At 48.2% G+C, this 16202-nt stretch overlaps 1 protein-coding gene across 1 annotated transcript; it reads right to left on the bottom strand.

Moving 5' to 3' along the window:
* Nucleotides 1–1621: 1621 nt before the first annotated feature.
* Nucleotides 1622–15809, bottom strand: LOC132567272 (zinc finger protein 420-like). The gene is made up of 4 exons (XM_060232961.1): nt 15791–15809; nt 10483–10602; nt 2912–4563; nt 1622–2851 (listed from the first exon to the last, which is right to left on the bottom strand). Exons 1-4 carry the CDS (start codon nt 15807–15809, stop codon nt 1622–1624), a joined length of 3021 nt encoding a protein of 1006 aa, XP_060088944.1.
* Between the last annotated feature and the right edge of the window lie 393 nt (nt 15810–16202).

Genomic DNA, 16202 nt, shown 5'->3' with positions numbered 1-16202 from the left:
ACAGAAGGAAGACAGGCTTGGCTCAGCAGCACTTTTGTGTAATAGAAGGAGCCCAGAATGCATGGGAGAGAGAAACAAAGAAAGAACCTTAAAGACCAACAAGTGCTAATGGTTAAAGCATGTTTTAAGTTAAAAAAAATCTTTGTTTGTCTATGTCCTTTATAAAGTTTGTTTTAAACAATTTTTATTAATAACATATGGTAACAAAATCTGTTTATATCATTACTATCCCTAACCCATATATTTTCAAATCCCCCCTCCCTCCGTTACTAGACTCCCGCCGAAGTTATATACTTGAGTTCACTTATAAAGGTACCCTTAACCAATCAAAGTTCAATTTCTACCTTTTCTCATACTCATTATTAAAAAATTGTCCAATATCTTTTTACATTCCACTCTTTCTCTATATATCCTCTAAGTTTCTTCCACTCCCTTTTAAACACTTCCAAATCATAGTCTCTTAAAGTTCTTGTTAGTTTGTCCATCTCACTCCATGATAAAACTTTCACGATCCAATCCCATTTCTCTGGTATTTTTTCTTGCTTCCACAACTGCGCATACAGTGTTCTAGCAGTTGAGAGCAAGTACCAAATTAGAGTTCTATCTTCTTTTGAAAATTTTTCCATTTGTAATCCCAACAGAAAAGTCTCTGCAACTTTCTTAAAGTCATATTCCAAAATTTTAGATATTTCTTGTTGTATGACCCGCCAAAACTTTTTTGCTTTTTCACAAGTCCACCACATATGATAAAAAGAACTTTCATGTTTCTTACATTTCCAACATCTGTCCGACTTTTTACTCATCTTTGCCAGTTTTTTCGGAGTCATATACCACCTATACATCATCTTAAAACAATTCTCTTTAATACTCTGACATGTTGATATTTTCATCGAATTCTTCCAAAGACACTCCCATGTATCCATTTGTATTTCCTTGTTTACATTAAATGCCCATTTAATCATTTGAGATGTTACTACTTCTTCTTCTGTAGACCATTTCAACAATAATTTATATATTTTCGATATTAATTTTTCATTATCTCTAAGCAGAACCCTTTCCAATTCCGTTTGCTCACATCTAATTCCAACAGATTTGATATCATTTTCCATCAAGCTTTTTATTTGTTGCATTTGAAACCAGTCATACTTGTTATATAACTCTTCTGCTGATTTTAATTCAGCTTTATCACCATGAATCTTTAACAGTTGGTTATATGACATCCCTCTCTCTTCATCAGATTCAGCTGTTATGTTTATTACTTCTGCTGGCACTATCCAAAGTGGCTTTCTTTCATCACCATATTTCTTATATTTTATCCATGTATTTAGTAAGTTATTTCTAATACAGTGGTGAGAAAAAAAAAGTCCATCTTATTTTTCCCGTAATACATATAAGCATGCCAGCCGAATTTGTTCCCATGAGCTTCTAACAATAAAAGTTTTTTTATTTAACAGCATTATCCAATCCTTTATCCATGTCAAACAAACTGCATCATGGTACAGTCTTAAGTCTGAATGTCCTTTATAAAGTTTATATCTCTGCAACCTGGTATTACATTTTATGACACAAATGGCCAGGCAAGGTCTCATATATGTCAGATCCGGCTCCAAAACAAATGAGTTCAACACTCCTGCTTTAAGCATTCAGAAGGCTTCTCCCCTCTGTGGGTTCTTTGATGCTGTTGAAGAGTGCTACTGTGACTGAATCTCTTCCTACACTCTGAGCATTCAAAAGGCTTCTCCCCTGAATGAATTCTTAGATGTTTTTGAAGACTGCCATTCCAACTGAATCTCTTCCCACACTCTGAGCATTCAAAAGGCTTCTCCCCTGTGTGGGTTCTGAGATGACTTTGAAGAGTCCCACTCCGACTGAATCTCTTCCCACACTCTGAGCATTCAAAAGGTTTCTCCCCTGAATGGATTCTTAGATGTTTTTGAAGACTGCCATTCCAACTGAATCTCTTCCCACACTCTGAGCATTCAAAAGGCTTCTCCCCAGTGTGGGTTCTCTGATGCTGTTGAAGACTGCTACTGTGACTGAATCTCTTCCCACACTCTGAGCATTCAAAAGGCTTCTCCCCTAAATGAATGCTTAGATGTTTTTGAAGACTGCTACTGTTAGTGAATCTCTTCCTACACTCTGAGCATGCAAAAGGCTTCTCCCCTGTGTGGGTTCTGAGATGACTTTGAAGAGTCCCACTCCGACTAAATCTCTTCCCACACTCTGAGCACGGAAAAGGCTTCTCCTCTGTGTGGGTTCTTCGATGCTGTTGAAGACTGCCACTGTGCTTGAATCTCTTCCCACACTCAGAGCATTCAAAAGGCTTTTCCCCTGTGTGGGTTATTCGATGCTGTTGAAGACTGCCACTACGACTGAATCTCTTCCCACACTCTGAGCATTCAAAAGGCTTCTCCCCCGTGTGGGTTTTTTGATGCTGTTGAAGAGCTATACTGTGACTGAATCTCTTCCCGCACTCTGAGCATTCAAAAGCCTTCTCCCCCATGTGGGTTCTTTGATGCTGTTGAAGAGTTATACTGTGACTGAATCTCTTCCCACACTCTGAGCATTCAAAAGGCTTCTCCCCTGTGTGCGTTCTTTGATGCTGTTGAAGACTGCCAGTCCGACTGAAACTCTTCCCACACTCTGAGCATTCAAAAGGCTTCTCCCCTGTGTGGGTTATTTGATGCTGTTGAAGATGGTCACTCCGACTGAATCTCTTCCCACACTCTGAGCATTCAAAAGGCTTCTCCCCTGTGTGGGTTATTTGATGCTGTTGAAGATGGCCACTCCGACTGAATCTCTTTCCGCACTCTGAGCATTCAAAAGGCTTTTCCACCATGTGGATTCTTTGATGCTGTTGAAGAGTTCTACCGTGACTGAATCTCTTCCCATAATCTGAGCATTCAAAAGCCTTCTCCCCCGCGTGGGTTCTTTGATGCCTCTGAAGAGTTCTACTGTGACTGAATCTCTTCCCACACTCTGAGCATTCAAAAGGCATCTCCCCTGTATGGATTCGGAGATGACTTTGAAGATTGACACTCTGACTGAATCTCTTCCCACACTCTAAGCATTCAAAAGGCTTCACCCCTGTGTGGGTTCTCATATGACGTTGAAGATGGCTACTGTGACTGAATCTCTTTCCACACTCTGAGCATTCAAAAGGCTTCTTCCCTATGTGTGTTCTTTGATGGTGTTGAAGTTCTCCACTCTGCCTGAATTTCTTTCCACACTCTGAGCATTCAAAGGGCTTCTCTGTGTGAATTCTGAGATGACTTTGAAGAGTCCCACTCTGACTGAATCTCTTCCCACACTCTGAGCACTGAAAAGGCTTCTCCCCTGTGTGGGTTCTTTGATGCTGTTGAAGACTGCCACTATAATTGAATCTCTTCCCACACTTTGAGCATTCAAAAGGCTTCTCCCCTGTGTGCGTTCTGAGATGACTTTGAAGATGGCCACTCTGACTGAATCTCTTCCCACACTCTGAGCATTCAAAAGGCTTCTCCCCTGTGTGCATTCTTTGATGCTGATGAAGATTGCTACTCCAACTGAAACTCTTCCCACACTCTGAGCATTCAAAAGGTTTCTCCCAAGAATGGATTCTTAGATGTTTTTGAAGACTGCTACTGTCACTGAATCTCTTCCTACACTCTGAGCATTCAAAAGGCTTCTCCCCTGTGTGTGTTCTTTGATGCACCTGAAGATGGCTATTCCGACTGAATCTTTTCCCACATTCTGAGCATTCAAAAGGCTTCTCCCCTGTGTGCGTTCTTAGATGCACCTGAAGATGGTCACTCCGACTGAAGCTCTTCCCACACTGTGAGCATTCAAAAGTGCCACTCCTACTGAATCTCCTCCCAAACTCTGAGCACTCTAAAAACGTTTCCCCTCTGTTGGCTTTTTGATGTTGTATAAGAAGGAAATTCTCATTGAATTCCTTTCCACACTGTGAGCATTCAAAAGGTTTCCCAACTCTGTGGGTCCTTTGGTGTACAAGGAACTGTGATTTGTATCTGAAGTACTTTCCGCACTGAAAGCATCGGTGTGTGTTCATTATACTGTGCTTTGAAAGATGCATATTACTCTCTTTTCCATTCAAGAACAGCATTAAAGGCTTCTCTCTTATAGGAATTCTTTGACGTTGAGCAAGGTATGGTTTCTCTGAGAAGCTCTTAGAACAGTCTGAGCAGTTAGAAGGTGCCTCTCCTGTATGTGTTCTTAGATGTCTAAGGAACTCTGTTCTGGTAATTACGGCCTTTCCACAGTCCAGACACTGATGGGTCTTCTTTCCACTGTGCATTCCCAAATGGACAGTATATTGGGTTTGATCTGAGAAGTTCATTCCACACTCCAAGCACTTGAATGATTCCTCCAACAGGTGAATAACTTCTTGGAAATCCCCAACTTGACAAGGAATGGATTTATTCCTCTTCTTCAGCCTGTGACTGATTTTCTTCTTCTTCAGTCTGCCTTGAATCCTGACATTTCTTCTCACAACTTCCTTCTTGACTTCATCAGGCAATACCTGATGTGGTTCCTCATCCTCCTCATTACTATGATTATCTCCTGCAGAAATAAAGGGAGAGAGAGAGAGAGATCTTGTTAGAATCCACACAAGGAGGTCTAGTCGGATCCTGAAGTTCCTCCCATGCTCCAGATAGTTGAATGCCTTCCCCCGGGTGTACACTGAAGTGTACAATTATCTACTCTTTGAAAGTACATTAACAGCACAATCCAGAGGGGGGTGGCCAGAACGTGTTTTGGGAGCATAGGAGCCGCAGAAGGATTTGCGCCAACGTATGACCGACGCCGCCACAGTGCAGGGGACTTACGTGGGCAAGGGCAGCCCGAGCACTGCTCCGCGTGAGGGCTGCGCCCGAGCGTGGGCGGAAGTGAGGTGGCGCACGGCGTTCAGGCGGAGGAGGTGGTGGAATTGGGGTTGCGGCCAGGCTTAGGCAGTGTCCTGAGCAGTTTGGGCCATGACATGCAAAGCAAAGTAAAGCAAAGCAAATTTTATTCTTATATCCCGCCCTCCCCCGCCAAAAGGCGGGCTCAGGGCGGCTCACAAACATGGCAAGCCATGATTTGGTTAAAACAGATACACAATGATTTAAATGGTACAGTTATAAATTAATTAAAGTTTAAAAAGGCGGGCTCAGGGCGGCTCACAAACATGGCAAGCCATGATTTGGTTAAAACAGATACACAATGATTTAAATGGTACAGTTATAAATTAATTAAAGTTTAAAAATAGAAAATAGAAAAATATAAAAATATAAAAATAGATAGAAATAGGTGCTATACTTCTATCGGTCACAATTTACACATTATCATACATCAGTTCCAATTACACATGAGGTGGCTAAAGTTACAATAATTAATCAGTTTGGTCTGGTCCTGTTTTAAATGCGAGCTGAAAAAGAGAGGTTTTGCAAGCCCTGCGGAACTGGTTCAAGTCCCGCAGGGCTCGCACCATCTCTGGAAGTTGGTTCCACCAACGAGGGGCCATTAGTGAAAAGGCTTGCTCCCGGGTTATCTTCAGTCTGGCCTCTCTTGGCCCAGGGATTTGTAGGAGGTTTTGGGAGCTGGATCTTAGTGCTCTCTGGGGAATATATGGGGAGAGGCGGTCCCTTAGGTAGGCAGGTCCTCGGCCATATAGGGCTTTAAAGGTGATAACCAGCACCTTATAGCGAACACGGTAGACGATCGGCAGCCAATGCAGATCCCGCAGCACAGGCTGCACGTGTTCCCATCTAGGTAGTCCCACCAGCAGCCTGGCCGCCGCATTCTGCACTACCTGAAGTCTCCGTGTTCGACACAAGGGCAGCCCCATGTAGAGGGCATTGCAGTAGTCTAATCTTGAGGTGACCGTTGCGTGGATCACAGTTGCTAGGTCGTTGCGTTCCAAGAAGGGAGCCAACTGCCTCGCCCTCTTAAGATGAAAGAAGGCGGATCTTGCGGTGGCAGCTATCTGGGCCTCCATTGATAGCGAGGATTCCAGTAGCACCCCCAAGCTCTTGACCCTGCGCACTGGTATCAGTGGCGCACCGTCAAAGGCCGGCAGAATGATCTCCCCTCCCGGTCCGTCTCGGCCCACGCAAAGGACCTCAGTCTTCGTTGGATTCAATTTCAGCCCACTCAGCCTGAGCCAGCCAGCCACGGCTTGTAGCGCCCGGTCCAAATTTATAGGGACATCGCCAGTCCGGCCTTCCATCAATAGATAGAGCTGGGTATCATCAGCGTACTGAAGACAACCGAGCCCATACCTCCGCGCAATCTGGGCAAGGGGGCGCATAAAGATATTAAACAATATCGGGGAGAGAACTGCCCCCTGAGGCACCCCACAATGAAGAGGGTGTCTCTGAGACAGCTTCCCCCCAACTGCCACCCTTTGTCCCCGATTTTCAAGGAAGGAGGAGAGCCACTGTGAGGCTAGCCCCCGAATTCCTGCGTCGGCGAGGCGGCGGGTCAGCAGCCGATGGTCGACGGTGTCGAACACCGCCGACAGGTCGAGCAGCAGCAATACTGCCGAGCCGCCCCGGTCCAGTTGTCGTCGGAGGTCATCTATGAGGGCGACCAAAACTGTTTCCGTCCCATGGCCCGGGCGAAAGCCGGACTGTCATGGGTCCAAGGTGGAAGTGTCCTCCAGAAAGCCCTGCAACTGCAACGCCACAGCCCTCTCAATAATTTTACCCAAAAAGGGCAAGTTTGAGACCGGCCGATAGTGTGCCAATACGGATGGGTCTGATGTAACTTTTTTCGAGAGGGCGGACCACTGCCTCCTTCAGGGATGTTGGGAAAACACCCTCCGAAAGGGATCGATTTATGATGTCCCGTATAGGACATTTCAGTTCCTCCTGGCAGGCCTTAATTAGCCAGGAGGGGCAAGGGTCCAGGTCACAAGTTGTGGATCGTGCAGTGCCAAGAATTCTGTCAACTTCCTCCAACCTGAGTGGGTCGAAACAGTCCAAGGTTAAATCTGAAGACACGCATTGGGCCTCAAGTTCACTTACTGCATCTAAATTGGCGGGGCAGTCGTGGCGGAGCGATTGGACCTTCTCTGCAAAGAATTTCGCAAAAGCCTCGCAGCCTATCTCCAATTCCTTAGCTTTTGGGTTGCCCTGTGGCAATGAAGTAAGATTCCGAATTATTCTAAATAATTGAGCTGGGCGCGAATTTGCAGATGCAATCTTGGTCACAAAGTATGTTTTCTTTGCGGCCTTGATTGCCATCTCATAGGATTTCATAAACTTCCTATAAGATGTTCTAGTCGCTTCGTCGCGGGTACGTCGCCATTGCCTCTCTAGCCGTCTAAGGCCTTGTTTCAGCCGGCGCAATTCCGGGGTATACCACGGAGCCGGCCTAATCCGAGGTCGCAGAGGACATCGAGGTGCAATCTCCTCGATGGCCCTAGAGAGCCGGCTATTCCAGGACTCAACCAGGCCATCGAGAGGGATGCCAGAGGGCCAGGGATCCCACAGAGCCATTTGGAACCGTTCCGGGTCCATCTGGCTCCGCGGGCGAGCCATAATAGGCTCCTCGCCTAAACAGGTTTGGGGAGGCATATCTACACGGGCCTTGAGGGCGAAGTGATCCGACCATGGCACCGCCGTGGCGGTTATATCGCTCACTACAACCCCGGCCGCAAAGATCAAGTCCAACATGTGACCAGCCTGGTGAGTGGGGGTCACAACAAGTTGAGAGAGTCCCAGTGTCGCCATGGAAGACACTAGGTCCGTCGCCTGACTGGCCCCCCTCGAGAGGCGCAACGTTGCAAAAACAGCAGCGTGTCACATAGGCACTTGTTGAACCAAAAACAAAGGTCGCCTCTGCCGCTGCAGAAGCTCAAAAACCCCTTAGGGAGCTGCGTGATTGACTCACCAATCCCTCGCACCTCGGCCTGGCGAGCCCCCTTCCCGGTGTCCTATTGCGGTAGCCTCCATTCTAGAAATACTTCCACTCTGCCTCGCACAATTCAGTTGTTAGGGCGAGGAGCGCGTGGCGGGAAATTCTGCCAGCGAGCTCCCAGCCATACGAACTTAGAGCAAGGAACAGGTAGGGGTGCTGGTGACAGGTTTTGCGCTTTGACAGTATCCTTGACTTGCGCAGGGGACAGCAAGGTCTCTCCACTGGGGCTAACTGCTCTTGTTTCCAGGTCTCCACAGGTTCCAGGCTCACGGAGATTCTGCATGCGAGCGAGGACTTTAGCCCACGGCTGGGTAAGTTTCACTGTTCACCCCCACTATCCTCCCCCTCCCCTCGCTCATGGCTGCTTGGTTCGTGAGCGTCCCTGGCAGATGAACCAGGCAGGTGGCTCAGGCAGGGGGCATTGCTGAGCCCACTCCCCTGTGCTGCTGCCTGCCCCCTTCCCTCGGTCTGCCCTCTGTCACATTCCCAACCCCTGGAATGGCATGCGGTATGTGTGTGTGTGGTAGCTGACCCGATGCGAAGAGGTGGGTCAGAGACTGTCCCTTTAAGAGAGCACCCGGCTGAAACACACTCTGGTCTTCCAGCTGACGCCCCTGCAGGTGCTCTTGATCTCTGTCTCTGTTTTGCAGGTGGGACTCCAACACAGAGGCTGCCACGTGTGTCGCTCCACCGCCCGCCCCCACTCCCTCAGCTGCTTCTGCCTGTCGCTCGGAATGGAGCCCCACCCACGGCGAGACTGCCCAGCACGCACCAGGGAAACTGTTGCACTCTGTTCCGGAAAAATGAAGTCTGAGCTGTACCCTTTGCTGTCTCTCCTGCTTGGCATCTGCTGCACATTTTTGGGGCAAGCCCCCCCCAACTTCGAGGGAATGCCTGGGAGGGTGGGCAGACGTAGTTGTAGCAGAGGGGAATGGGTTTTGAGCCGCCACGCTGTCTCCCTCGTGCTGTACAGGGAACGGGGGGTGCTGCCCCTCAGCCTGCCCAGGCTGATGGCCTACCAAACCGTACAGGGTTGTTGTGCACTGGGCACTTGAGTGGGGGCTGCTGAGGTGGATCCATGCACAGCGGCTTGCACTCTGAATTCTGCAGCCCCCAGGGGAGGCATTCCTTTCACATAGCAGGGGGCAGCAACAGGGCAACATTGGGGGGGGGGGCTCCGGGTGGTGGTCTTTGGACATGGTCTGGCCGCTCCCAGACACACATTCCAGCTGCTGTCTAGGACAGCGAATTCCTGCACTTGGGATTTCCTGCTTGTCTGCGCATACCTCTGCCCGCCTGCCTGCCATTGGCAGAGTCTCTGACAGTGGGAGGGAGTGGAAGCATCGACGGCCTCGCAGGCATGGGCTTTCCACCCCCTCGCCTGGACACATGCAATGGGCTGGCCAATCCCGTGCTCCCACGCGAGCCTCTGCCTCCCGCACCCCCACCTTGGCAGTGGGCCAATAGCGTGTGCCTGGGCAGAATAACCATGGCAACAGGTTCTCTCTCGCTCATCGGGCCACTCTTCCCCCTCCAAGTGTGGCGTAACATCTCCCCTTTGGAAGCTGACTGCAGCCGCCTACGCTAGCTCTGCAATCGAGCACAGCTACACGCCGGTTCTCTGGATTGGGCTGCCCGCCTCCTGCATCAGAGACCCCTGGGTGGCACTATTGTTATTAATATTGACTCCCCAATCTGTGACCTCTTTAAGAACATAAGAGAAGCCATGTTGGATCAGGCCAATGGCCCTTCCAGTCCAATACTCTGTGTCACACAGTGGCGAAAAATTTTATATACACACATACACTGTGGCTAATAGCCATTGATGGACCTCTGCTCCATATTTTTATCTAAACCCCTCTTGAAGGTGACTATACTTGTGGCCGCCACCACCTCCTGTGGCAGTGAATTCCACATGTTAATCACCCTTTGGGTGAAGAAGTACTTCCTTTTTTCCGTTTTAACCTGTCTGCTCAGCAATTTCATCGAATGCCCACGAGTTCTCGTATTGTGAGAAAGGGAGAAAAGTACTTCTTTCTCTACTTTCTCCATCCCATGCAGTATCTTGTAAACCTCTATCATGTCACCCCGCAGTCGACGTTTCTCCAAGCTAAAGAGTCCCAAGCGTTTCAACCTTTCTTCATAGGGAAAGTGCTCCAGCCCTTTAATCATTCTAGTTGCCATTCTCTGGACTTTCTCAAATGCTATAATATCCTTTTTGAGGTGCGGCGACCAGAACTGCACACAGTACTCCAAATGAGACCGCACCATCGATTTATACAGGGGCATTATGATACTGGCTGATTTGTTTTCTTTGAGGGCTCTTTTAGGATTGAAGATCTTTTTGTATGCCAAGCAACTGTACAATTTCTCTCCTGAGCAAATTAGCATTGCTGTTCATTCTCTGACTGAAGGTTTTTAGAAATGCCACACTTTAATTTCCCTTTTCCCTGCAGTGGATTGTCTGGTTCACATGGAGGCCTTTGTTCCTTCTTTTGTGGACTGACCTTTCTTCATGGACTGAGGTTTCAGGGAGGACCCCTCTTTGGCAAGGAATGTGCTTATCTCTCCTCTTACCTGTGGGGTTTTCCTCTTGCCTCTGTGGTCCATCTCCATAGTTTTCTTCAGCATTTTGAGTCTTGACTTTTTCCAAAGAGAACCCCTGGAATTCCACAGCTGTCTCTTCTAGATCTGCTGCTGGAATGAGGAAAGAGTTTCAATCAGCACCCATGCAAGAAGCCAGGCCACCAGTCAGACACTCCTCTCTCTTTGTTCTGCATTTCTTTTATAAGAGCTTCTTTCCTGAGCTGCTGGTCACATTTTATCCCTGCCAGGCCATCCCACAGAGCTTTTTTATATTCTGTCCCATCCCTTCTCTCCCCAAACTTCCTGTAGTGTCTTAAGGAGGAAGTTGCAAAGAAAGACTTCCCGTACAGCTCTTTTGACTTTCAGCTAATTAAATAGAAAAAGTTATCACAATATGCAGTCATCAAACATCAAGCGTTTCCTTGCCATTGTGAAGAGCAAGGAGAAACTCGTTTTCAGCCTTCCCAAAATAGATGTTTTCTGGGGATCGAACCAGGATCTAACCAAGTGAATCCCACAGTTCAGAGGGGGCCACCGTGGTTTTTGGAAGAGGCGCCATTTGTTAGGGGGGCAGGTAATGACCAATGAGAAAACCAACCCTGTATTGTTGTGCCACCTTTCTCTAAGGTCAGCTGCATTTTCTTGCTATATCTGAGCCATTCTCTACACCTTACCTGGCCTTGTCTATTGTCTATCGCTCAGCAGTTCCTGAATCATCCAGGCATTTCCGCCTTTCCTAGAAGCACCAAGGCAGCCTGTCTGTCCGGAAAGGAGTATATCGTCTAGCCCCACAGGTGGACCTCTTGATGGCACTTTTTATTTTTACCGCTGTGTGACATAGAATGTTGGACTGGGTGGGCCTTTGGCCTGGTCCAACATGGCTTCTCATGTTCTTATGGCCAGAAGACTAGCTTATGGGGCATCAAAGCCATTCACTTGTTACAGAATAGCTATAGCCTCTCAAAGCCCATCCCAGGGTAACACTCAGTGAAGGAAAGATCAGATAAGGGCTCGGAAGAGTCTGTCCTGTACCATCTTCCCCAAACACTTATACCGTGCAGAGAACACACACCAAACGTTCAGATATGCCACAGTTGTTCAGCATGACCAGGGTAATGTAAGGTAAACATGGAGAAGCTAGTGTGACAGACCTTGAGAGCAGCACAGGGGTGTCGCTGTTGTCAACCCTCTTTCTTGGGGATGGGGGAGATGGTGCCAGCCAGATTTAGAAAAACGTGGGCATCAGGCAGCACTGAATGGACAGGTATACCCAACCCCACAGGGCTGTTGTGCACAGGGCACTAAGGGGGGGCTGATGAGGTTCTGCGGCTGATGCACTCGCACTCTGAGTTCTGTGGCCCCCGGGGGAGGTGTTCTGTGCACATGGCAGGGGGTGTCAGGGCATCACAGGGGGTCTGTGGGTGTGGGGGGGGTGTCTGCTGCTGGGCTGCTCACTCCCAGACACACATTCCAGCCACTGTCTATGACAGCGAACTCCTGCACTTGGTACTTTCTGCTTGTCTGCCTGCCATTGGCAGAGTCTCTGACACTGGGAGGGCGTGAGGGGAATGACGGCTTCTCCGTGGTCCCGTGCAGGCCTGTCTCCCTCCCACTCCTGTTCCCTCCCCGTGTTGGTGGGCCATCTCTCCTTTGCCTTTGATGGTCAGCCCATCATTGGCTCCGTTTTCTGTTTGGGGGCTGGTTGGGGATGGCTATCAGCCTCTCTGGGGCCGCCTCTCCCCATCCCTGACTGTCATGAGCTGCGGCACATGCACCAAGACTGGCCAATGGGGGCAGGGGGGTGGCCTGACCCGCCTGCCTCCGCCTCCCTTGTGTGCCTACGCCAGCGGCATTGCCATGGCAACAGTCTCCCTCACAGCAAGCTACGCCTGTCCCCTCCCCATGCTCCAGCGTGCCTAAGTCCTCAGGAAGTTCACTAGCGTCGCGGCAGCTACACCATGACCGACCGCCACCTATGGCTGGATTGGGCTGCACATGCCTAATAATAATGATATGGTAGAATTATTTTGTATTTGAGGATATAACGATATGCAGAATGTATTCTATTTTTCTGAACAGATGTTTTCTTTACTTTTCTTTATCTACTTTCCCTTTCTCATTTGAAAATAAAAATCTTTAAACCTAGATTTATTTGGTTTTGAACTGAATTGTTATTATCTGTAAACCTCCAAAGGCACTCCATTAGAGCTGTTCTTGCCTTCTCAGTATTAACAAAGAACCTTTCACCTGATTTGTAAGAGGGAAGTGTGCATACTTGAACTGAGCCTACACGCGAGTGACCCACAGACGGGAATCATCCATTGTGGAAACCTCCCCCTTCCCTGGAATGTCCAGTCTTTAAGGCTAGTGGGGCCACTCAACAGCCACAAGTGAGCTCAGCCCCAGGAGGAGCTTCTGAGCCCCTTGATTCCAGGCCCCAGAGGGCCTCTCTCTCTCCTCACTCTGCATACTTGGGGATTCTACCAAACAAGGAGTTGTTTAGGAGTGAAGAGATCCCATGGGGATTCCTTGCCCATTCCCTTGATAACAATGTAAAGGATACCCACTTGCAGCCAGTTCATTTGAAAAGGAAACAGCCTCTTGAGATCTTCTGGAAAAACTATGCAGCCACTCCTCAGATGCAAGACCTTTGTCTATATCCTCAACCTTTTTGGCCCCAGGGACCGATTTTGTGGAAGACAATTTATCCAGGCACCGGGGGGGGGGGGGGGGTGGTTTCAGGATATTACAATTGTGCTCTTTATTTCTATTATTTTGATGTGGTAGTTAAGTGTGCGGACTCTTATCTGGGAGAACCGGGTTTGATTTCTCACTCCTCCACTTACAGCTGCTGGAATGGCCTTGGGACAGCCATAGCTCTCATAGAGGTTGTCCTTGAAAGGACAGCTTCTGGGGAGAGCATTCTCAGCCCCACCCACCTCACAGCATGACTGTTGTGGGGGAGGAAGGTAAAGGAGATTGTGAGTCGCTCTAAGACTTTGAAATTCAGAGTGGAGGGCAGGATTATTATTATTACTACTACTACTACTTCATTTTAATATATAATGAAGTAATTATACAACTCACAGCCAGATTGCTAACTGGACACAGTCTGGGGGCTGGCGACTCCTGCATCATATGGTCTCTTTCATTCCTGGTTTTGGCAGAGAAAGAGAGACAGAAGACGAAGATGAAGATATTGGATTAATATCCCGCCATCCACTCCAAAGAGTCTCAGAGCAGCTCACAATCTCCTTTACCTTCCTCCCCGACAACAGACACCCTGTGAGGTGGGTGTGGCTGGAGAAGGCTCTCCCAGAAACTGCCCTTTCAAGGACAACCTCTGCCAGAGCTATGGCGGACCCAAGGCCATGCCAGCAGGTGCAAGTGGAGGAGTGGGGAATCAAACCCGGTTCTCCCAGATAAGAGTCCGCATACTTAACCACTACATCAAACTGGATGAAAAGGACCATTCTTATATGAGGAAGGAAAGAAATCCAAGAAAGAGGAAATTTTCTTCCAGAAGGACGGAACCATGGTTAAATCTAAGCCCAGAACCCGAACCACTCCACAGCGGATGGATCTTTCCAGATTACAGCCAGAGTGGACGGCCATAATCCCATGTAGGAAAGGGGATGTTGTAATGGCTGGCAACTGAGAAATTAGGATCTGGCTTTTCCCTGAGTCTTTCGGAGGGCCTCTCAGCTCTGCCTTGGCCTCAGGACAAGACAACTTCTCTGGCTTGGGTGATGGCCACAACACTGGCCTCAGCTGCCCTGGATCATGGGTGGGGGGGCTTGTATTGCTCTACCTGGCCATGCTGAACAACACTTTCATGGCCACACCAACTACTTGATGCACCAAGTGGCAGCGAGTTAGCTGCACTAGCCTCACAAAGAGATTGTATAATCCCAATGGCAGCAGTTTGCCTTTGAAAGATCCTTACCCAGAAAAGCCACGTTCTCATAGTTCTCCAGCATGACTTCTTTGTAGAGAGCTTTTTGGCCTGGATCCAGAAGGGCCCACTCCGCCATGGTAAAATACACGGCCACCTCCTCAAAGGAAAATGGAGACTGAAAGAAAAAGCAGATTCCCTCATCAGAGATCCTGCCGGGCAGAGACCTCGACAGGGGTACTTTCTGTGGGTGTAGGAGGTAGAGTATGGGATGTGTACGGCCAGCAGCATTCGGAGTCCCTCTTCTTAAGACAACAGGAGAAAAGCTTCCCTGAGAAAGGAGGGAGGGCCCTGACTATCCCCTGTTCATCCTCCCCTACCTGGACCAGAGGCTGAGCAGCCATTCCCACTTCTCTGCAAAGAAAACAGCTCGACAACATCTCTTCACTGCCTGCAAGGGAGAAAAAATTGAAAGGAAGGATTTAAAATTCAAATTCCTATTTGCTTTGCTTCTCTGAACCCTGCTTTTATGCATCCCCATTCCCAGGGTCTGAAACCTTGTCTTCTTCACACTCAATAAAATTTATAATAATTTTAATAAACTGTGGCGGAAGCAAAATAGAAGCACCAGGTGCCCATGAGCCTCGGGGGTTATAAATGCTGTCAACACATTTCACACTTCTGTAAGACTTGATATGTGTCCTGTGAACCTTGGGGCTCAAATGGTTGCAGGATCAGACCAAAAGCTTGGGCATGACAGTCTCCTGGAGAACGGGACATAGAGCCCAAATTACAGGCGTCTGGCAATGTTGGGATTTTTTTAGATTTGCTGCCCCAGAACAGGGGGTGTATGTCTCAAATGCTGTCAAGTCATAGTTGACTCATGGTGACTCCAGTTCTACAAGGCAAGAGACAGAAGCAGTATGCCTCTGCATAGGAACCCTGAATTTCTTTGCTGGCTTCCGAAGCCAGAAATTAAGCAGGGCTGACCATTCTTGGCTTCTAAGATTGGATGACCTTAGTTAATCCAGGTCATGCTGGTCAAGAAAACATGGAGGTTCCACTGATTCACCTTGGCTAAGATTTGTGCTCCGTTTCCTTTTTTGAGAGACCTTGTGTCTTTCTTATGGAAGGAAGCTGTGATATAAATATTTTCATTAATGTAAATAAGAATGGAATTGCTCTCCATGAATCTACATACTTCCCCTTAAACTGAAGTAGCCATTGCAACATCCTAGGGCACTTTCCCCCAGAACTCCATTCTATGTAGAAGTATTTCCCTTTTCTCTAGTCCCGAAGCTTCTGCTCAACAACTTCACTACATGTCCCAATCCCCTCTGGGCAGGAGGCCCCCTTACCACTTGACGGCCTCTCAGGTATGCTCCTGGGCCTGCATCTTCTGACCTTCCTCCATCTCCACCATCACGGATCCTCCCCACATCTGAAACAACAGAAAGGGAGAGGGGTTAGAGAAGGAATGGAGCAGGGGGGAAAGATGGATCCTGACCCACTCCCAGACTCCTCATCACTGACTCCACCATCAGAGCTGCTGTAACCATAGGGGCAAGAACCAGGGTTGAACTGAAAGGAAGACAGATTCCTTTCAAGAAGAATCTTTTGAAGAAGAAGGAGGTAGAATTTTACAAAGTAAAGCTGCATTGAGAACAGCTGGGAGAAAAAATCACCAGGAGTAGATGGGATATCAGGGGAGGTATTCCAAGCCACAGAAAAGGAGTCCATCAAAATCTTAACAAGAATCTGCTAACAAAGATGGAAAACAAAGGAATGGCCCACAGAGGGGAAATGCTCACTTTAC

This window comes from Heteronotia binoei, chromosome 2, assembly GCF_032191835.1.
Source record: "Heteronotia binoei isolate CCM8104 ecotype False Entrance Well chromosome 2, APGP_CSIRO_Hbin_v1, whole genome shotgun sequence".
In the NCBI taxonomy this organism is placed as follows: Eukaryota; Metazoa; Chordata; class Lepidosauria; order Squamata; family Gekkonidae; genus Heteronotia; species Heteronotia binoei.
This window is presented reverse-complemented; position numbering and strand designations above follow the sequence as displayed.